This window comes from Ceratotherium simum, chromosome 29 (assembly GCF_057802395.1).
Source record: "Ceratotherium simum simum isolate JZ-2026a chromosome 29, ASM5780239v1, whole genome shotgun sequence".
NCBI classification, from domain to species: Eukaryota; Metazoa; Chordata; class Mammalia; order Perissodactyla; family Rhinocerotidae; genus Ceratotherium; species Ceratotherium simum.
This window is the reverse complement of record NC_141928.1, coordinates 29,804,875-29,827,371: the sequence shown is the minus strand read 5'-3', so window position 1 is coordinate 29,827,371 and position 22,497 is coordinate 29,804,875. Positions and strand designations below refer to the sequence as shown.

Below are 22,497 nucleotides of genomic sequence, written 5' to 3'. Positions count from 1 at the left end.
GCGCGTCCCACATACAGCAACTAGAAGGATGTGCAACTATGACATACTACTATCTACTGGGTCTTTGGGGGAAAAAAAAAAGGGAGGAGGATTGGCAATAGATGTTAGCTCAGAGCCGGTCTTCCTCAGCAAAAAGAGGAGGATTAGCATGGATGTTAGCTCAGGACTGATCTTCTTCACAAAAAAACAAAAAATGAAATTGTGTCTTCACGGCAAATAGCTTTAATCAAAACAAAGGCCAGTGTACTAGATGAGATTAAAATTCAGGAATATAAGGCAAAAGCAATTGTAGAAGAAAATGGAGACATATGACAAAATAATCATATAAAAGACAGAAGACAAAATTTTAAGAAAGTTCTTATACTCTCTGTTTTCCAGTGTCAAGTTAAGGCAGGGAATTTGACTACCTTGTCTAACGAGCTATATTAAGCACACTGATGAAATTATAATAAATTCTAAGTATAATGATGTAGGAGTATAGTGTGTACAGAATTACATTACCTTTCAATAAGTGTATTATAACTTATTAGTATTTTCCATTAGTATCTCCTCTCAGTTCTCAAAACATAAAATACAGAATTTTCTTTGACTTGCCTTTTACAACATAAAGAGCATAATGACAAATCCTAGACTATAGTTGCTATAGTTGCTACAGAAGACCTCTTGCTTTTTCTTTTGTGTATGTCATACAGTCTACACTTTACAATTTGCATTAACACTTACATTTCACATTTTAAGACATATATAAAGAGTTTTTAATCAATATTAAATAAATTTTCACTAATAATTATAATAATGCAAAATACATTAGCAATGCTAGTCCCAATAATGAAACATGGAAGTTGGTCTAAAAAGAAATCACAATATGTTATACAAAGAGCGTTTAATATAGTTTTTAAAAAAGGAAGCACGGTCTGCTTTTAATAAATAATCCTATTACATTTTAAGAGTAATTTATTGTATGCATCAAAGAATAAAATAGAAATGGCATCAACAAAATAGAATTCAGATAATAATAGAATATATCTTCAAATTACTGAAGCAAAATAACTATAAACTGTAAACCAGCTAAATTATCTTTCAAGACTGAAGACAAGTAAGTTTTTAGACAAAGACTAAGAGATTTTAATTCACAGAACTATTAAAGAATATACCTAAGGAAGAAGAAAATTCAACATAGATGGAAAGAGTAGAATTAAAAAAAAGGAAGAAAGCAATAATTAACAAAGAACTAATAAATTAGAATATTTTTAAATAAATCTATAAAATTATTGTCTTTAAAAAAATAAAGGCAATAAATTTTGAAATTTAAAAACAAGGTGGTGGAAATGAAATTCTAAAAGCAAAAAGATAGAAGATAAGAGAGACTGGCAATCAGAGGTAACTCTTCTAAGATCCTTGTTTTGTTCAGGAAGTCTGCAGTATGTTAGTTAGACTTTGCTATGTTAAACAGGCATCTTGTAAAAAGGGTTAATACAAAAACAATAGAAATAAGATATCAAATTTTCAAACCAGTCAAAGAAATAAAGAAAACTTCGTCAATCAAAGTCAGGAAAGTTGAAAAAAAAAAAAGCAGCAAATAAAAGAGATAGAAAACACTAAATAAGAAAAATTAGATTAAGAAATATACTCAAATACATTAGTATCCATCATAATAGATGTAACTATGTTAAACATACCAGTTAGAAGACAAATATTCTCAGATTGGATTCTCTTTAATTCAGCTGTATTCCATTTATAAGAAAAACATCTAAAACTTGACAAAAAGAAGTTGAAAGTAATGGGGTGGAAAAATCCATATCAGACAAACACCAACCAAAAGAAAGTTATTGCTTAGAGTAGACAAAATAGACCTTGAAGCAAAAATCATAACAGCAGAAAGATCAGAAAGAAAAAACAATCTTCATCCTATTCATACAAAAGATCGCTTCAAAATAAAGAAAACAAAAATCTTCAGAATTACGAGAAGACACAAATCTTCTGAAGACACTAAATAAAAGTAGGTGATTTTAACACACACCTCTCTCAAACTGATAGGTATAGAAATGTGAAAATAGAAGATTTGAATCCCACAGTTAATAAGATTAATTAAAATATATAAATATATAATAATATATGTACTATAATATATAAAATATATAATATGTCAGATCTATACCATTTTATATTCAAACATTAGAGAATACATATTTATAATACAAAGCAAGTCAACAAATGTTGAAAAATTAAAATCACTCAACCACAATTTCTAGTTATAACACAATAGAATTAGAAATCAATAATACAAATATAACCCCAAAAATATTTTATATTTGGAAGTTTTGAAACATGCTTCTAAATAAGTCATTGGCTAGAAGAGAAATCATGATGGAAATTACAAAATATTTAAAACTTGACAATAAAATTACCATCAAAACCAGTTAATGAAGTTTAACTCTAGAAGGAAATTTATAGGCATAAATAAATAAATATATAGATATTTCAATCTTCTTTATTATATGAAAATAAGAAAGGTTAAAAATTAATGCACTAAGCATTCAACTGAAACATTAAGAAAAAATAAAGGACAGAAAAAACCCAAAGTCAAGGAAGTATTGAATCAATTGCTTTAAAAATTGCCAGGCCAAAACAGTTTCCCTAGAAAATTCTGATAAATTTTCAAGAACAAAAAAACTCTATCCTATCTATTTGTTTCAGAAAATAGAAAAAGAAGAAGAGCTTCTCAAACTAATATTTTGAGCCTAAGATAAAGTGAAACAGACACTGTACAAGCACAATAAAAGAAAGGAAAAAAATATGTCACTCTACCACAAACATAGATATAAAAATCTTAAATAAAATATTAACAAATGTAATCCAGCAATGAAAAAAATAATAATACCTAGTGTCCAAGTATCCCCAGGGATCCAAGGAAGTTTTAACATTAGAAAATATGTTAATGTAATTCACAATATCAATTAAAGGAGAAAAAAGCATGCCCATTTTAATAAATGCAGAAAAAGCATTTGATAATTCAACATACATTCATAATTTCTTTTAAAAAATCTTAGAAAATTAGAACAGAAGGGAACTTCTTCAATCTGATAAAAGATACCTATCAAAAACCCACAGCAAATATCATAGTTAATGATGAAATATTAAACATATTCCTTTTAATGATCAAAATGAGATAAAAAATGCCTGGTTTTGCCTCTTCCATCATTAGATCAGAATTCAATTGTAACAAGAATAAGAAATAAGATACATAAAGATATAAAGGAAGAAATGAAATTATCATTATCCCAGACAATATAATTGTCTACATAGAAAACAAAGAAAAGTTATAAACAAATTATGGTTGCTGAATCCAAGATCAATATTAAAAAATTAATTGTGTTCTTGGTATCAATCACAACCAGTTAAAAAATGTATTTTAAAAAAAATATCATTCAAAATAGCATCATATATGTCAAGTGCCTATGAATAAATCTAATAAAAAGAGCACAAGTACTTTACGAGGAAAATTATAAATCTTTACTAAAAACAGAAAAGGAAACCTAATTAAACAGGGACATATATTTTGTATATAGCTAGGAAATTCAAAAATATTTATCCCCAACATTTTCCCTAAATTTAATGCAACGTCTATCAAAAGTCTAACAGAGTGAGATTTTCTTTCTTCTCTTTGAATATTAAGTTGATCCTAAAATTTACATAAGAATAAAAGACCAAGAGTTGCCAAGAAAATATTGCAGAATAAGGAGATGGAAATCACTATACCAGATATCAAGACTGATTATAAAGTTGTAGATAATTAGATAATGTAGTATTGGTGAAGATAAAAAGACAAATCAATAGAATAGAATAGAAAGCCCAGAAGCATCTCAGGTAGCTATTAAAGTTTGATAACAGATGTTATCAGAGGATTTGATAACTGATATGGCATTATAAATCAGTACATAACAAATAGACTATTTAATAAATTGTGTTTGGTTATTGATTATTCATATTGACAAAAAAACATAACAATAGATGTCTACCTCATACTATGCTACATATAAATTTGAGAAAGATTAAATGGCCAAATTCTAAACAGCAAAATTCTAGAACTTCTATGGAAAATTATGGAAGAATATCTTTATGACATATGGACAGGAAAAGTATTTGTTAAACAAGCTAAAATACAAAAAGTAAGAAAAAAGAATGACAAATTCAGCCGCCTTAAAATTAGAAGTTCTATATGACAAAAGACACCATTAAGAAAGTTTAAATGTGAGGCAGTCCTGGTGGAGTAGTAGTTAAGTTTGCGTGCTCCGCTTGGGCAGCCCAGGATTCACAAGTTCGGATTCTGGGCGTGGACCAATGCACCACTTGTCAAGCCACGCTGTGGCAGCGTCCCATATAAAGTAGAGGAAGATGGGCATGTATGTTAGCCCAGGGCCAATCTTCCTAGCAAAAAAAAAAAAGAAAAAGAAAAAAGAGGATTGGCATTGGATGTTAGCTCAGAGCTAATCTTCCTCACAAAAAAAAGTTTAAATATTAGACATAAATGGGAGAATTTATCTGTAGTACACAAAAACAAAAAAGGATTAGAGTCCAGAATACGTTTCTAAAAAATACAAACAATCCAATAAAAAATGGCAAGTTCTACAATGTAAAGGACCCCAATACCAATACAAATATAAAAAGATAATAAAATCATAAGTTATCATAGAAACAAAAAGGTTTTTTTGGCTTTTTGGTTTTTTTGCAAGGAAGATCAGCCCTGAGCTAACATCCAGTGCCAATCCTCCTCTTTTTACAGAGGAAGATTGGCCCTGGGCTAACATCTGTGCCCATCTTCCTCCACTTTATATGGGACGCCACTGCATGGCTTGACAAGCGGTGTGTCGGTGCGGCACCCGGGATCCGAACTTGTGAATCCTCGAACTGCTGAAGCAGAGCACGCCCACTTAACCGCTACGCCACTGAGCCGGCCCACAAAAAGTTTTTAAATGAGACATTGCAGACTCAAAAAATAGTCAAATACAAAATTATGACAATAATATGGAGAAACACAAAATCTAATTTATTGCCACTGGGAGTATGAATTAACATTTTGAAGAGCAATTAAGCAAGATCAGGTGAAGTTGATCCCATAATTCCACTTAAAGGTATGTACTTAAAGAAAAGATGAAGAAAAAGCTAGTCTATGCCACCATCTAACAGCCTCAGAATACAATAAAATATATGATTCCTTTAGCAGAGTTTACAAAGGATTCTTGAAAGTACCTGCACAGGAATGCACCAACTTATAAACATTTAGAGTTTATATATGCAGTAACTGCCCTCAGTACCCCATTGGGCCAGCATTTGGCTCCACCTATCCCGCTTCTTTCTGCAGATTTGCATGAAACTAACCTTGCGATAAAACCAAGTAGAAACATCTTCAGGCAGAGTGTTTCCTCTGTCTACCCCATATAATTTCCAACACCCTCCAAATGATATCTATTGTTATGTGAGCTTAAAGAATGCTTCTCCAAACTAACTAGACCAGATTGGTAATAATTTAAAAATTGGTCAATACTAGGTATTGACAAGAAGATGATGCAAAAGGAGTCCTCATACACTTCTATTAGAGTACAAATTTAGAAAATTAGTAAAGATGCATATATACCCAAAAATCAAACAAAATAAAAGAAACCAATAAATTTTTTAAAACTGTTAAAATAAACAAAAAATAAACATTACAAAAACGATGAATATGTGTATAGACTATGACACAGAAATTCTTCTCCTAGGTATATTCCTGAGCAGTAATTCTTAACCCCAAAGGATATCTATGAATAAAATTCAACAGGACTGGTAACTTACATGGGAAAAATACATGTTTATTTTCACTAACTTCTTTTTTTTTTTTTTTTTTTTTTTTTTTAAATTTATTTATTCCCCCCCCGCCCCCCGCCCCCCGCAAAGCCCCAGTAGGTAGTTGTATGTCATAGCTGCACATCCTCCTAGTTGCTGTATGTGGGACTTGGCTTCAGCATGGCCGGAGAAGCGCTGCGTCGGTGCGTGCCCGGGATCCGAATCCCCGCTGCCAGCAGCGGAGCGCACGCGCTCAACCGCTAAGCCACGGGGCCGGCCCCTTCACTAACTTCTAATTGAAATTTAGTAGTTCCTGGGGCCGGACAGCTTTATATATGAGTTTACCAAACTGTCAAGGAACAGATAGTCTTCGTCTTATCCAGGTTATTTAGCAAAAACCCGAGTGAAACCTGCCCAACGCTTTTATTTTTATTTCATAACCAGACAGAGGCAGTAAAAGAAAATATAGCTTTTGGGTTTATTTCACTTAAAACACAGATATGGAAATAATAAATAAAATATGTTTTTTTTTTTCAGTTTTTAAGAGGTTTTTATTCAGATCTAGAAGATAAACATTAAAATGAACAAATTAAAGTAGAAGATCTTATTATCATAGAAAAAATAGCGAATTTTGGAGAATGCTAAGGGATATACCAAAAAAATTTATTCTGAGAGGTTATATCTGAGATGGCTCTTGAAAGACAAATAAAATTTTTCAAGGTGAACGTTAATATATCTGGAACATCATAACTCAGTCTTAAGGTTGAGTTTTGGTTTGAAGTATATTTTTTAATAATGTTAAGGGAATATTCTTTTATTCCCTTAACATATCTTTTAAAAATCAGGAATAGTTTTGAATTTTATCAAATATGTTTTGGTATCCGTTGAAATAATTAAAGATTGTTTCTTCTTCTAGCATTGCAATTCTGGGGTGAACCTCGGAGTAATTTACAAATAATATATTGCTTAATTCTAGTTGTAAATATTTTTTCTTTTAAAACATGATTGAGGTATATTTTACATTCAGTAAAATGTATCTATTTTAAGTGTAGATTTTGATCAATCTAACTAGAGTGTTATCGATTTTATCAACGTTTTCAAAGGACCCGCTTTAGATGTCATTGATTTTTCTCTGTCCATTTTCTTTTTTTTTTTTTTTAATTCTTTCCTTGTTTATTGCAGAAACATTGGTTTATAACATTGTATAAATTTCAGGTGTACATCATTGTACTTCTATTTCTGCATGGACTACATCATGTTCACCACCAAAATACTAATTACAACCCATCACCACACACATGTACCCAATTATCCCTTTCACCCTCCTCCCTCCCCCCTTCCCCTCTGGTAACCACCAATCCAATCTCTGTCCCTATGTGTTTGTTTATTGTTGTTATTATCTACTACTTAATGAAGGAAATCATACAGTATTTGGCCTTCTCCCTCTGACTTATTTCACTTTGTATTATACCCTCAATGTCCATCCATGTTGTCACAAATGGCTGGATTTCGTCGTTTCTTATGGCTGAGTAGTATTCCATTGTGTATATATACCACAGCTTCTTTATCCATTCGTCCCTTGATGGGCACTTAGGTTGCTTCCAAGTCTTGGCTATTGTGAATAAGGCTGCAATGAACACAGGGGTGCATGTACCTTTACAAATTGGTGTTTTCAAGTTCTTTGGATAAATACCCAACAGTGGAATAGCTGGATCATATGGTAGTTCTACCCTTGATTTTTTGAGGAATCTCCATACTGTTTTCCATAGTGGCTGCACCAGTTTGCACTCCCACCAGCAGTGTATGAGAGTTCCCTTCTCTCCACATCCTCTCCAACACATGTTGTTTCCTGTCTTGTTAATTATAGCCATTCTGACGGGCGTGAGGTGATATCTCATTGTAGTTTTGATTTGCATTTCCCTGATAGTTAGTGATTTTGAACATCTTTTCATGTGTCTGTTGGCCATCTGTATATCTTCTTCGGAGAAATGTCTGTTCAGGTCTTTTGCCCATTTTTTAATTGGGTTGGTAGATTTTTTGTTGTTGAGATGCATGAGTTCTTTATATATTTTGGAGATTAAGCCCTTATCAGATGTATGGTTTGCAAATATCTTCTCCCAATTGTTAGGTTGTCTTTTCGTTTTGTTGATGGTTTCCTTTGCTGTGCAGAAGCTTTTTAGTTTGATGTAGTCCCATTTGTTTATTTTTTCTATTGTTTCTCTTGACCGGTCAGATATGGTGTTTGAAAAGATGTTGCTAAGACCGATGTGGAAGAGTGTACTGCCTATGTTTTCTTCTAGAACTTTCACAGTTTCAGGTCTTACATTCAAGTCTTTAATCCATTTGGAGTTAATTTTTGTGTATGGTGTAAGGTAAGGATCTACTTTCATTTTTTTGCATATGGCTATCCAGTTTTCCCAACACCATTTGTTGAAGAGACTTTCTTTTCCCCATTGTATGTTCTTGGCTCCTTTGTCAAAGATTAGCTGTCCATAGACATGTGGGTTTATTTCTGGGCTTTCGATTCTATTCCATTGATCTGTGTGTCTGTTTTTGTGCCAGTACCATGCTGTTTTGGTTACTATAGCTTTGTAGTATATTTTGAAATCAGGGAGTGTGATACCTCCAGCTTTGTTCTTTTTTCTCAGGATTCCTTTAGCTATTCGGGGTCTTTTGTTGTTCCATATGAATTTTAGGATTCTTTGTTCTATTTCTGTGAAAAATGTTGTTGGAACTTTGATAGGGATTGCATTGAATCTATAGATGGCTTTAGGAAGTATGGACATCTTAACTATGTTAATTCTTCCCATCCAAGAGCACGGAATATCTTTCCATTTCTTTGTGTCTTCTTCAATTTCTTTCAGAAATGTTTTATAGTTTTCGGTGTACAGATCTTTCACCTCTTTGGTTAACTTTATTCCTAGGTATTTTATTCTTTTTGTTGCAATTGTAAATGGGATGGTATTGTTAATTTCTCTTTCTGCTACTTCGTTGTTAGTGTACAGAAATGCAACTGACTTTTGTATGTTGATTTTGTATCCTGCAACTTTACCATATTCGTTTATTACTTCTAAAAGTTTTCTGGTGGATTCTTTAGGGTTTTCTATATATAAAATCATGTCATCTGCAAATAGTGACAGTTTCACTTCTTCCTTTCCAATTTGGATCCCTTTTATTTCTTTCTCTTGCCTGATTGCTCTGGCTAGGACTTCCAATACTATGTTAAATAGGAGTGGTGACAGTGGGCATCCTTGTCTGGTTCCTGTTCTTAGAGGGATAGCTTTCAGTTTTTCACCATTGAGGATGATATTAGCTGCGGGTTTGTCATATATGGTCTTTATTATGTTGAGGTACTTTCCTTCTATACTCATTTTATTCAGAGTTTTTATCATAAATGGATGCTGGATCTTGTCAAATGCTTTCTCTGCATCTATTGAGATGATCATGTGATTTTTGCTCTTCATTTTATTAATGTGGTGTATTACGTTGATTGATTTGCGAATGTTAAACCATCCCTGCATCCCTGGAATAAATCCCACTTGATCATGGTGTATAACATTTTTAACGTATTGTTGTATGCGATTTGCTAGTATTTTGTTGAGGATTTTCACATCAATGTTCATCAGTGATATTGGCCTGTAATTTTCTTTTTTTGTGTTGTCCTTGTCTGGTTTTGGTATCAGGGTAATGTCAGCTTCGTAGAATGAGTTAGGGAGCTTTCCTCCCTCCTCAATGTTTTGGAAGAGTTTGAGAAGGATAGGTATTAAGTCTTCTTTGAATGTTTGGTAGAATTCACCAGGGAAGCCGTCTGGTCCTGGACTTTTATTTTTGGGGAGGTTTGTGATTACTGTTTCGATCTCCTTACTGGTGATTGGTCTATTCAAATTCTCTACTTCTTCTTGATTCAGTTTTGGAAGGTTGTATGATTCTCAGAATTTATCCATTTCTTCCAGATTGTCGAATTGGTTGGCATATAGTTTTTCATAGTATTCTCTTATAATCTTTTGTATTTCTGAGGTGTCTGTTGTAACCTCTCCTCTTTCATTTCTGATTTTACTTATTTGTGCCTTCTCTCTTTTTTTCTTGGTGAGTCTAGCTAAAGGTTTGTCTATTTTGTTGATCTTTTCAAAGAACCAGCTCTTGGTTTTATTAATTTTTCTATTGTTTTTGGTCTCTATTTCATTTATTTCTGCTCTGATTTTTATTATTTCCCTTCTTCTACTGATTTTGGGCTTTGTTTGTTCTTCTTTTTCCAGTTCCTTTAGGTGCATTTTTAGATTGTTTATTTGATATTTTTCTTGTTTGTTGAGATAGGCCTATATCGCTATAAACTTCCCTCTTAGAACCGCTTTTGCTGTATCCCATAAATTCTGGCATGTCGTATTTTCATTTTCATTTGTCTCCAGGTATTTTTTGATTTCTTCTTTGATTTCTTCATTAACCCAGTCGTTGTTCAGTAGCATTTTGTTTAATCTCCATGTATTTGTGGCTTTTCTGATTTCTTCCTATAGTTGATTTCTAGTTTCATACCGTTGTGGTCAGAAAAGATGCTTGGTATTATTTCAATCTTCTTAAATTTATGGAGACTTGTTTTGTGGCCTAATATGTGATCAATCCTGGAGAATGTTACATGTGCATTTGAAAAGAACGTGTATTCTTCGGTTTTTGGATGGAATGCTCTGTATATATCTACTAGGTCCATATGTTCTAAGGTGTCGTTTAAGGCCAATGTTTCCTTATTGATCTTCTGTTTGGATGATCTATCCGTTGGTGTAAGTGGAGTGTTAAAGTCCCCTACTATTATTGTGTTACTGTCTATTTCTGTTTTTATGTCTGTTAATAATTGCTTTATATATTTAGGTGCACCTACATTGGGTGCGTAGATATTTACAAGTGTTATATCCTCTTGTTGGATTGTTCCCTTGATCATTATGTAATGCCCTTCTTTGTCTCTTTTTACAGTTTTTGTTTTAAAGTCTATTTTGTCTGATATGAGTACTGCTACCCCAGCTTTCTTTTCATTGCCATTTGCGTGGAGTATCTTTTTCCATCCCTTCACTTTCAGTTTGTGAGTGTCTTTAGGTCTGAAGTGTGTTTCTTGTATGCAGCATATATATGGGTCTTGTTTTTTTATCCAGTCAGCCACCCTATGCCTTTTAATTGGGGCATTTAGTCCATTGACGTTTAAAGTAGCTATTGATAAGTATGTACTTACTGCCATTTTTTAACTTTTTTTTTTTTTTCCCCTCAGTGTTTTAGTAGTCCTTCTCTGTTCCTTACTTCTTCTATACAGAATTGATGGTCACTTTACTTTGACCTCTGTCTGAAAGCTGTACTCTTTAACTACCTCCTCCCTCCTTTTATGTTTTTGATATCATATCTAACCTCTTTTTTGTGCATTTGTATCCATTACGTTCTAATCGTGGAAATAGATAATTTTTCCTATTTGTGGTCTTCTCTTTTCCCCTTAAATCAGTCCCTTTAACATTTCTTGTAACACTGGTTTCTTGGTGACAAACTCCTTTAATTTTTGCTTATCTGGGAAAATTTTGATCTCTCCTTCCATTTTGAACAATAACCTTGCTGGGTAGAGTATTCTTGGCTATAAGTTTTTTCCTTTTAGCACTTTAAATATATCGTGCCATTCTCTTCTAGCCTGTAAGGTTTCTGCTGAGAAGTCAGCTGATAGCCTTATGGGGTTTCCTTTGTATGTAACTTGACATTCTCTTGCGGCTTTTAGGATTCTCTCTTTATCTTTAATTCTGGACATTTTGATTATGATGTGTCTTGGTGTGGGCCTCTTTGGGTTTATCTTGTTTGGGGCTCTTTGTGCCTCCTGTACCTGGATGTCTGTTTCCTTCCTTAGGTTAGGGAAGTTTTCATCTATTATTTCTTGAAATAGATTCTCTGCCCCCTTGTCTCGCTCTTCTCCTTCCGGGACACCTATAACATGGATGTTAGTGCACTTGATGTTGTCCCAGAGGTCCCTTAGACTGTCCTCACTCTTTTTAATTCTTTTCTCTTTTACCTGTTCACCTTGGGTAATTTCTTCTAGTCTTTCTTCCAGCTCACTGATCCGTTCTTCTGTATCCTCTACTCTGCTTTTGAGTCCCTCTAATGAGTTTTTCATTTCCAGTATTGTATTTTTCATTTCTGATTGGTTCTTTTTTATATCTTCCATTTCTTTGTTGACATTCTCACTGAGTTCATCTATTCTTCTCCCCAGATCAGTGAGCATCCTTAACACTCTTAGTTTGAACTCTCTGTCGGGTAGGTTGCTCATTTCTGTTTCACTTAGTTCCTTTTCTGGGGTTTTGTCCTGTTCCCTTACTTGGAATGTATTCTTTTGCCTCCTCATTTTGCCTCTTTCCCTGTGCTTGTGTCTATGTATTAGGTAGGTCAGCTACGTCTCCTGCTCTTTGATAGTTGACCTTATGTAAGTGATGCCTTAGGAGGCTTCCAGTGTGCTTCCCTCAGTTCTCAATGTTCCAGGGGTGGCCCCTATGTGGGCTACGTGTGTCCTTCTATTGTGGCCTGTTAGCTCTCCCTATAGGTGCCCAGAGAGGCTGAGTTATGCTCCTGGCCAGCTGTTGTAATGCTCAGCTGCTTGTTGTTGTTGTGGGCCCTTCAGTCTCTTTATCAGGTGTGGGGAGCCCCAGAACAGTTGGCTGTAAATTCTAATACCACATTTGTGTTGCAGTATTTCTTTTAAGTGAGTAGGCCCCCAGTGTGGCAGGTTGTTAGGCTCAGGGCCTTAGAATTGCTGTAAACCTCTAGCCTATTAGGTCTCTTCTCAGCTCTCAGAGGATTGCAGCTGGGTGGGGCTGCCCTCAGGCACAGGAGCACCCAATTGTTTCAGGCTTTGGAAGGTGGGGCAAACCTCCTATGTGGGTCTTTGAGAAGCACAAGTCTTCTGCAGCTGACAAGCCCTGTTGCCCACAGGTCCACACACACAGTCAACACAGTCCTGCCCCGTGTGAGCGCCCCGACCTCCCCAAGCGGACCCAGTCTCTCCACGGCGGGAGCCCCACACACTCCGCCACCACCCCACACTCTCCACCCGCTCCTTATGCACACCTGCCCCGCTCAAGTCGGCTCAGTTGCCAGGCTGCAGAGAATCCAGTCACCAATCTATGCAGGCCCACACGTTGCCTGAGGGCTTGTTGTTGGGTGGGGCCAGTCTCTAGGGTGGGCTGCCTGCCCTGGCTGAGCTGGATTAAATCGGTGCTCTAGCGGGTGGAGCAGACCCTGGGCTAGCAGGTCTCAGGGAAAACTCCAATGGCGTCTGTGTCAGCACGCTCACACCAGGCCACAACAATGGCCACCGCCAATGTCCCATTCCCTGGAGAGGTCTCACCCCTCACCGAGATGCACTCAGGGCCTATTAGGTGAGTCTCTTGTCACCGAAGCACTGTGCACCTTTCTTTCTGGTGATTTTAGGATGCTTTCTGGAACGGGTGAGTTTGTGCGCGGGCCCTTTAAGAGCCAGTTTTAGTTTCTTTGTGAACCGGGTTTTCTGGGGGTGCTACCCAATGCTTTAGTAGCGGGCACAGTCAGATATTATGCCGCTGGACTCGATTGTGCTGTGTCCACAAAATGCCCACAGCGGGGGCGCTCCCCGGCTCAGGGCCCCGCGCCTCCAGGGAGGCTGCGTACCTGTGCGCTGCTCCCGGCGGCCGTGAAGCTGGCGGCTTGTGAAGGCGGCGTTTTTCCTCTCCGGAAGGGAGTCTCTGCCTCTTCTACCCCAGTTAGGATTGTCCGTTGTTGCAGGAGTTCCTCTTATCCAGTTTTCAGTTCTGTCTCAGGGGTAATTTTTCCACGAGTAGTTGTAAATTGGCTGTGTCCACGGGAGGAGGTGAGTTCAGAGTCTGCCTATGCCGCCATCTTGACTCTGCCCCCTAAAATATGAAATAGAATCTTCCAATAATGGCAACATTTGGATCAACTCTCCCATAGATCACAACCGTAAACTCTAGACAAAATGTTTTTTTAAAACTTCCTGAAATCAGGATCTCGAAGAGATATTTGAACTCCTGCGCTCATTGCAGCATTATTCACAATAGCCAATAGGAGGGAAGAACCTAAATGTCCATTGACAGATGAAGAAAATGTGGTATATACATACAATGGAATACTATTCAGCCTTAAAAATGAAGGAAATCCTGCCACAGGTGACAACATAGATAAACCTTGAGGACCTTATGCTAAGTGAAATAAGCCAGTCACAAGAGGACAAACACCCCACAATTCCACTTAAATGATGAATCTAACATACTCAAACTCTTAGAAACAGAGTAGAATGGTGGTTGCCAAGGACTGGGAGAGGAGTAAATGGAAAGTTGTTATTCAACAGGTACAAAGTTTCAGATATTCAAGATGAGTAAGTTCTAGAGATCTGCTGCACAACATTGTGCCTATAGCTAACAATACTGTAATGTACACTTAAAAGTTTGTTAAGAGAGGTTAGATTTCATGTTAAGTTTTCTTACCACAATAAAAGAAAATAATAAAAAAAACAAAAAACCTTCTGGAAGTGGCCAAAAGCATCAAGAAAATGAATGGGGACAGTCAACATTTGTAAGAAGGAATGGCACTGGGTGAGCTTCTCTTTTAGTGGTTTTAAGATAAGGGAAGGCCAAAGTCATCACCACCACAGGATGACTAAAATTCAGATAGAAAACTTCAATGTTGGTGACTTGAAGGAACAGAGGACAGAGCTCAGAGAAATCACAGCAGTTGAAAAATTAGAAGAGAAAACCTCAGATAAGAGACAGCCAGAGTGTTGGAGCCCCAACTTTCTGTATAAACTCTGCCCAAATCCTGGCTGACCCCTAAATCACACACAAGCAGAGCTAAGACCAAAAGACCTGAACAGAGGTTTCAGTTGCTGCCCCCCTCAGAGAAGACAAGTTTGAAATTTGAGTCCTGTCAAATTACTGCCTGCTAACACAAAACATCAATACTTGTGGCAAATTACATTTCCAAAAATAGTCACAGAAATACTTTTACTCCAACAAGCTCTTCTGGACCTTGCTAGTCCCCCCATCAAGAGGTAGACTCTTTTTCACCTTTGTGTATCCCCTGCAACACTGAGTGAACATATTTGGCATCAAAGTTTAGCAAAGGGCTTGACACATGTTGGGACCTTAAAATATGAATAGAATTGTGTTCTTCTAACTAAGGGCTACAATTCTGAAGTGCTGGAAGAATATAAGTGTGGATGGAGTTAAAACACTAAGACCTGGAAGTGCACAGCAGGGTCAGGAGCCAAAAAGTTGACACAAGATAAGTGGAGTGAGAGGGGACAGCTGGGAAGCAATGACAGGAGTGTGTTGCACATTCCTTGAGGCTGTGCATCCACAGCCTTAGTTATTACACCCTTATATCTGCTTCATCCCAAAGAGAAAAAAAAATGTACATGACACGATTTTCCATTCTATAAAATGGGCATTATCATTTGTGACAACATGGATGGACCTTGAGGGTAGTATGCTAAGCGAAATAAGTCAGAGGGAGAAGGTCAAATACTGTATAATCTCACTCTTAAGTAGAAGATAAAAACAACAAACAATCACATAGAGACAGAGATTGGACTGGTGGTTACCAGAGGGGAAGGAGGGAGGGAGGAGAGCAAAAGGGATGATTAGGCACATGTGCGTGGTGATGGATTATAATTAGTCTTTGGGTGGTGAACGTGATGTAACCTATGCAGAAATCGAATTATGATGTACAACTGAAATTTATATAATGTTATAAACCAATGTTACTGCAATAAAAAAATTTTTTTAAATAAAAATAAAAAAATAAAGTGGACATTATGATAATTTCTGATAATGGGAATTGGCTTTTACTCACAGGGAATAAAATAAAGAGAATCTCTGATCCCAGTCCTCTAAAATGACCTTCCATGACCTTCACTCTGATCCCAGTCCTCTAAAATGAACTTCCATGACCTTCAAAAGCCAAAGAAAGTGCAAAGTTGCTGAGAATCCAGCAAAAAAACTGTTTCATTTCTGCTTCTTACATGTTTTTTCCCCATTTATCATTTAAAGACATTATGAAATTCATTAAAATTGCCTGTTAAATAATATGGAAAAATATATACACTATATTGTTAAATTATAAAAATCCACTAATAAATCAAGAAATTCAGTGTGCTCTCAGGCATGTAAATATAGTATATGAATAGATATATATCAAAATATTAATATTTACTCTATAATTATGAATGACTTCTATTTCTTCCTTTGGATTTTCCTGAACTTCTCAAATTTTCTATACTGAGTATGTACTATTTGTATAATCAGGGAAGTAATAATTCAGAGGAGAAGGGAAATTACTATTTAACAAGTTAGGTACAATCAGATCTTTGAGACATCATCCCTAAAGAATCTAAAAGTTACTACCTCCTATATTATTTAAAGACTCAATTTTAAATCACTTCTGGGATTACAGAGTTTCTTAGAAGAAAATAAAGGAAGATTTAAATTGGCTACCACAACCCCTGGTGGGACCTCTGGAAATATTTAGGGCTCAGAGGTAGGAAAGTACTTACGTGACCCATTAATTTACTATTGCATAGAAATTTATAACATGACATTCTGTTAGCAGAAAGCCTTATTTTTCCTCTCTTTCACCACTACTAATAGTTGTCTGTGATTGTAGAATACTTGACTATGGGTTCTAGAGCATAACTACAGCTCTAGAAAGAAAACTAAGAAATCAATTCATTGAGAAGCAGCGAGCTGTCACAAGAAGTTAGTAAAACACTGATGAAAAAGAAAGGAGAATGTTTTCCTTGTTTTGAAAACTGAAATCCCAATTAGCCATGCTATCTATTGTAAAGGGAGAAGATGAAGATCCTATGCTGAAGATTTAATGGGGAAAATTAGGACAAAGTTGAGAAGAGGTATTTCCAGAAAGGAAAAGATGAACGGGAACTGGAAATTATGAATAATTTATTTTATTTTAAAAGTGCTGAATAAGACAATGAAAAAAATAAAGGAATTATTAGGTGAAGAAAATACCATGGATATATATGAACATCATTTTAAAATGTTACTTTCTCTTATCATGGAAAATGAAAGAATATCAGCCTACGGGTTCAGATTAAACTAACATGTATTGTGCACTCAATCTATGCCAAGAACTTTCAAGTATGCTATATTAATCCTCTAAACAACCCTAGAAATGGTACCGTCACCCCATTTTAAATGACACATCATGCTGAGAGATAATAAGTGTTTTGCCCAAGGTCTATATAACCAGTACACCAAAAAGCTAAGACTGAAGTTTAGGTCCTCCAAGCCAACTGCTTTCCAATAAGACATAGTGCTTCTCTTTATCAGCAGTTAACAGGACAAAGGAGTAAGAGGACTAGGGCACAGTGGGCCCTAGAGATGGTCAGAGCGTGAAGATGATGAGCTGGATGAGTCAATCCCAGCAGTGAGCCTAGCTCATTGAAGCTCCTAGCAACAAAGAAGTGTTCTTGGTTTCCACGTGGAAATGTGAATGAGAAAACCCAGGATAATTCTCAAAACCATGTAAGAACAAGAGAAGAGGTCTTGCTCTTACTAGAGCACTATTGCTCGTTATTAACAACTTTGAGGTTCAGAGGGGCTTATTTAGTTGGGCAAGCAATGAAGATCTAGCACCAGGGATGTGTGATATTGTTAAGAATATGTTGTTTCATAAACAGGAGGGGAAACTGGCTGAAGCAGGAGACAGGATGCAATACTTAGTGCATTGGATTTCATTCTGAGGGGAGTGAGGCAGGGCCTGTTCAAGAGGTTCCTTGGGTTTAAATCAGGGAGTCTGGGTGAGTACATGTGCTTTACAAATGACCGCTCTCTTCTATGGGTAAACATGGGGAGAAGGGTGAATGCTTCCTGATCCATAGTCCTCAAGCAGAGTTTGCTTCCTTTCTATAGTGACGTCCAAAGATGAGGACCAATCCAAGGACTAACTCTTTGGAGAGAGATGGACAAAAAACAGAGAGCCAAAAAATAAACTTCATCTATTTTGGGCAGAAATAAAGAAGCCAAGGTAAGAGTAATCACCAGTATCTCTCACACACCTTACCATGGGTATCTCCTCTGCCTTATCCTTGTACTGTGTGATATAGTTGGGTGCCTTATCCTATCCATACGTATTGTCCACCTGGGCCATTCTCAATGGTGGACTCTAGAATCCTATTTCAAGGATGGGACTGTGTCCATGTGCCTGCTCAGAGTGCATATACTTGTGAGTGCATATATTCCTTGAAATCATTAACATTAAATGACATTGTCGGTCTATATAATAAATCAACAGAAAATCTCTCTCCTATTTCCTTTCCATTAACTGTACTTACCCTTTCTTGGCTTTTAATGAAAACTGGGGACAAAATTCTGCAAATCTTTGCCACTGTTTCCTTCAAAGGAAAATTTTTAAACATTTCTGATTTTTACAGTCATAAAATATACATTCTTTAAAGAAAATTTGGAGAATGAGGAACAATTAAGAATGTTAATAATGCCCCCAGGTCCCTGTAGTCCCAGAGAAAACTAAGATTTTGCTGTGGCTTTTTTCAGGCACATTTTTACGAATTGTGATCACTTATACTGTTATGAAACTTCCTATTTTAATGTAATATTATACCATTAGCATTTTCCTTTCCATTTACACTTCTCCAAGATTACAATTTTCATTGGTTATATACCATACGAAGTTATGTCTTCTCACATGTATAGCATGAACAAACCAACACAAACCAGAATTCCAGCAACCTCGGAAAAAAAATTGTTGCAACCGTTTAAGCCGTTATTGAGCTTGAAACGTAAAAGGACATGCAATGTCATTTAGAATTTCTCTTTTTTTTTTTTTAATTTCAGGTGTACATCATTATACTTCTATTTCTGCATAGATTACATCATGTTCACCACCCAAATACTAATTACAACCCATCACCACACACATGTGCGGAATTATCCCTTTTGCCCTCCCCACTCCCCCCTTCCCCTCTGGTAACCACCAATCCAATCTCTGTCTCTATGTGTTTGTTTATTGTTCTTATTATCTACTACTTAATGAGGGAAATCATACGGTACACAATAGCCAAGACTTGGAAGCAACCTAAGTGCCCATCAAGGGACGAATGGATAAAGAAGATGTGGTATATATACACAATGGAATACTACTCAGCCATAAGAAACGATGAAATCCAGCCATTTGTGACAACATGGATGGACATTTTGGGTATTATGCAAAGCGAAATAAGTCAGAGGGAGAAGGTCAAATACCGTATGATTTCCCTCATTAAGTAGTAGAAGTTCTCTTATTCTATTCTATTGTGTGTATCATTCAGGGGAAAAAAATTAATAATAATAGTAGTGCTAACATCAATTTTTAAGTACTTTTAGGACTACCCTCCAGAGTTTCACCCATTTTGAATTATGCTGCCCAATGATTTGCAAGAGATGATTTTTATTATCTTCATTATGTATCCTCCCATGTCTATATTACTAAGAGATTTTACCAAAAATGAATATTGTATTTTATCAAATGCTTTTAGGCATCTTGTTAGATGACCATGTGTTTTGTTTTTGGGTTTTTTGCCTATTCTTTTAGTATATTAAATGGATAGATTTTCAAATATTAATTCAGAATTTAATAAATTAATGAAATAAGTTATATCATTTTAATACAGAGTTTGGATGTACTTTTTATGATTTTTGGATATATATGCATAAATAATATTGATCCATAGTTTTATTCTACCTTTTGACAATTTGGAATAACAAGGCTATTTTAGTTTGATAAATGTTTTTGTAAAATGTTTCATAATTTTTTCACACTGAAACATATTATACAGCACAGAAATAGTTCCTTGAAATTATAAAATAACTCTGACAAGCATTCTGCATCCAGTGTCCATTTTGAAAAACAGGTTCTCACAATAGGATCCCTATTACCTACCACAGTGTATACGGCATAGTTTGAGTTGAATAAATGAAGGATTCTATAAGAGACGTAAGTTTGGAGTGCTGTGCATAAAAGTACACAGAAGGGGCATCCTTCTCACAACAGGAGGTGAGCGTTTCCTAGAAAAGGTAGTATCTAAATTAGGAGAGGCCCTTCTAGCTTAAGAAAACACCACGTACAAGTGCATAAAGAAGAAAGAGTGTAGTGTTATGGAAAGACTGAAAGAAACTCAGCATGGTCATTGCAGAGCATTTGGGGTGTCAGTAGTGCCTAGTGCCTCCAGAATTTTTATATTAGGAGGGGTCTAGGGGCAACAATGTGATTGGAGGAGGGGCCAGAAGGCTTTTCTTGAAGTCGTATTGCGTAGCAAGTACATTTTCTTACACAGATTATATTTCTCTACTAGAATGTTTTTTGCAGGGGTGCTGAAAAAGATCATGGGGAAACAAAACCTCCCACCATCATGGAGGAGAAACGGCATGAGTGGGAGAACAAGTAACTGAAGAGGTTCAGGTGGACCTACATGATGGGTTAATTCAGTGTTTTTGGTGAAGTTAGTGTTTCCGTTTTCTCTGGTTTTGACCTAAATTCTGAAAAATGGCCTCCCTCACCTGGGACCTTTGTTGAACAGAAGGAAACAGAGCCGATATTCTTTCACCTTTGTATGTATATGTAAATATACATTTAATATTACTATATTACATAAAGTAAATATAATTATATACCATATATATGCCATGTTGGAACCACCTACCGTTCTAGGTACCTAACAGATTTTACCTAATTTAATTCTAATGACAATTTGACAAATAATTATTGCTTTTTCCCAGTTTACTATGAGCTATCTGAGACTCAGAAATATTAAGCAGTTTACCAAGTTATATCTGGATTAAATGATATGGTGCTAGATCTATTTAATCTTTTAAATAGAGGCCAGCTTCATCAGAAAACAGCTTTAATTTTTGTATTTCCATTAATAAAGACATACTTATACGTCTACATTTGAAAATAGTTTATCCTAGATCTTATTTGGCACTTCCTAGTAGAACTATCAGAGTATTAATAGCCTTGACTATGCTCCGGTGTAGTCCTAAAATGCTTTGGATTTCTCAAAGCCTCACTTTCATCATCAATAAAATTATCATCATATCCCTGCCCTTTCTGATTGCTAGGAGTCTTCCCAGAATCAAGCACAATATTGGAAGTTAAAGGTGCGTTGAAAGTTTGCATTATAAATTTAAATTTCCCTGAGTCATGTCCTTTTCTAAAACCTGCAGGTGACATGGGCACATGGAGATAGGGAATTACTCAGCCGTGACCAAATTCTTTCTGGCGGGACTTTCCCAATACCCAGAGCTCCAGCTTTTTCTGTTCGGGCTCTGCCTCATCATGTACCTGATAATCCTTCTGGGAAATAGCCTCCTCATTATCATCAGCATCCTAGATTCTCGCCTCCACACACCCATGTACTTCTTTCTTGGAAACCTCTCATTCTTGGACATTTGTTACACGTCATCGTCCATTCCTCCGATGCTTGTTATATTTGTGTCTGAGAGAAAATCCATCTCGTTCATTGGCTGTGCTCTGCAGATGGTTGTCTCCCTCGGTTTGGGCTCCACCGAGTGTGTCCTCCTGGCCGTGATGGCCTATGATCGGTATGTGGCCATCTGCAACCCACTGAGGTACCCCACCATCATGAACAGGGTGCTGTATGTGCACATGGCTGCGTGGTCTTGGATTATAGGCTGTCTGACCTCTCTTTTGCAAACAGTTATGACAATGATATTGCCTTTCTGTGGGAATAATGTCATTGATCATATTACCTGTGAGATCTTGGCCCTTCTTAAACTCATCTGCTCAGATATCACCATCAATGTGATTATCATGACAGTGACAAATATTGTTATATTGGTGATTCCTCTACTATTAATTTTCATCTCCTACATTTTCATTCTCTCTTCCATCCTGAGAATTAATTCTGCTGAGGGGAGAAAGAAAGCCTTTTCTACCTGTTCAGCCCACCTGACCGTGGTCATCTTGTTCTGTGGTTCAGCCCTTTTTATGTACATGAAGCCCAAGTCAAAGGACACAAACACTTCTGATGAGATCATTGGGCTGTCTTATGGAGTGGTAACCCCTATGTTGAACCCCATGATCTACAGCTTAAGGAATAAAGAGGTGAAAGAAGCTGTGAAGAAAGTCCTGAGCAGATACATGCATTTATTGAAAACATGAAAGGGCTTGAGGCATGTGATATCCTAAATGGGGCAAAAGATCTTGTCTTTTGTATTCAAAGATGACACTGCAAAACCTACTGTCATGACAGCTTGTGTATTTGCAAAGCCAAATATGAGACTCCCATTCTTTTCAACATAAAATGCTCATGTAAATCTTCTAAATAATGCCTTATCTGCTGGGTTTCCAGCTCTAAGCAGGTCTGCTAATTGCGCCCATGAATGTCATGATGCTGTTCATCAAGATGAATCAATCTCTCTCTCTATCCCTCTCTCTCTTTCTCCTCCCTTTTTTTCTCTCACTTCCCCCTCCCCTCTCCTGTTTTCCCCTCTCCTCTCTCCTCCATATATTTCCTTTCTCTTCCTTCCTTCTCTCTTCCTTGTCTCCTTTCCCAGTCTCTTTGAAGTGGATTGTTTTTTGTTATGCAACATCCCTGCACATTATTGCTACACAATTTCCAGATCTGCACCATGTGTA

General features: G+C 36.3%; 1 protein-coding gene and 1 long non-coding RNA gene across 6 annotated transcripts in view; one reads left to right on the top strand and one right to left on the bottom strand.

Annotated features, from left to right (window-relative positions):
- Positions 1-1,811, bottom strand: part of LOC147913243 (uncharacterized) — a 162,388-nt gene extending 160,577 nt beyond the window's left edge. For 2 of the 5 annotated variants that reach the window (XR_015548978.1, XR_015548977.1), the window contains exon 1: positions 1,680-1,805. This is a non-coding gene — a long non-coding RNA (uncharacterized LOC147913243). Of the gene's footprint in view, positions 1-1,679 lie in introns of all 5 variants that reach the window. The other 3 variants (XR_015548976.1, XR_015548979.1, XR_015548975.1) reach the window with 3 other exon arrangements.
- A 19,264-nt stretch (positions 1,812-21,075) lies between these two features.
- Positions 21,076-22,020, top strand: LOC101404621 (olfactory receptor 13D1). The gene has a single exon (XM_004423723.3). The coding sequence runs from the start codon at positions 21,076-21,078 to the stop codon at positions 22,018-22,020; it is 945 nt and encodes a 314-aa protein (XP_004423780.2).
- Positions 22,021-22,497: the final 477 nt, after the last annotated feature.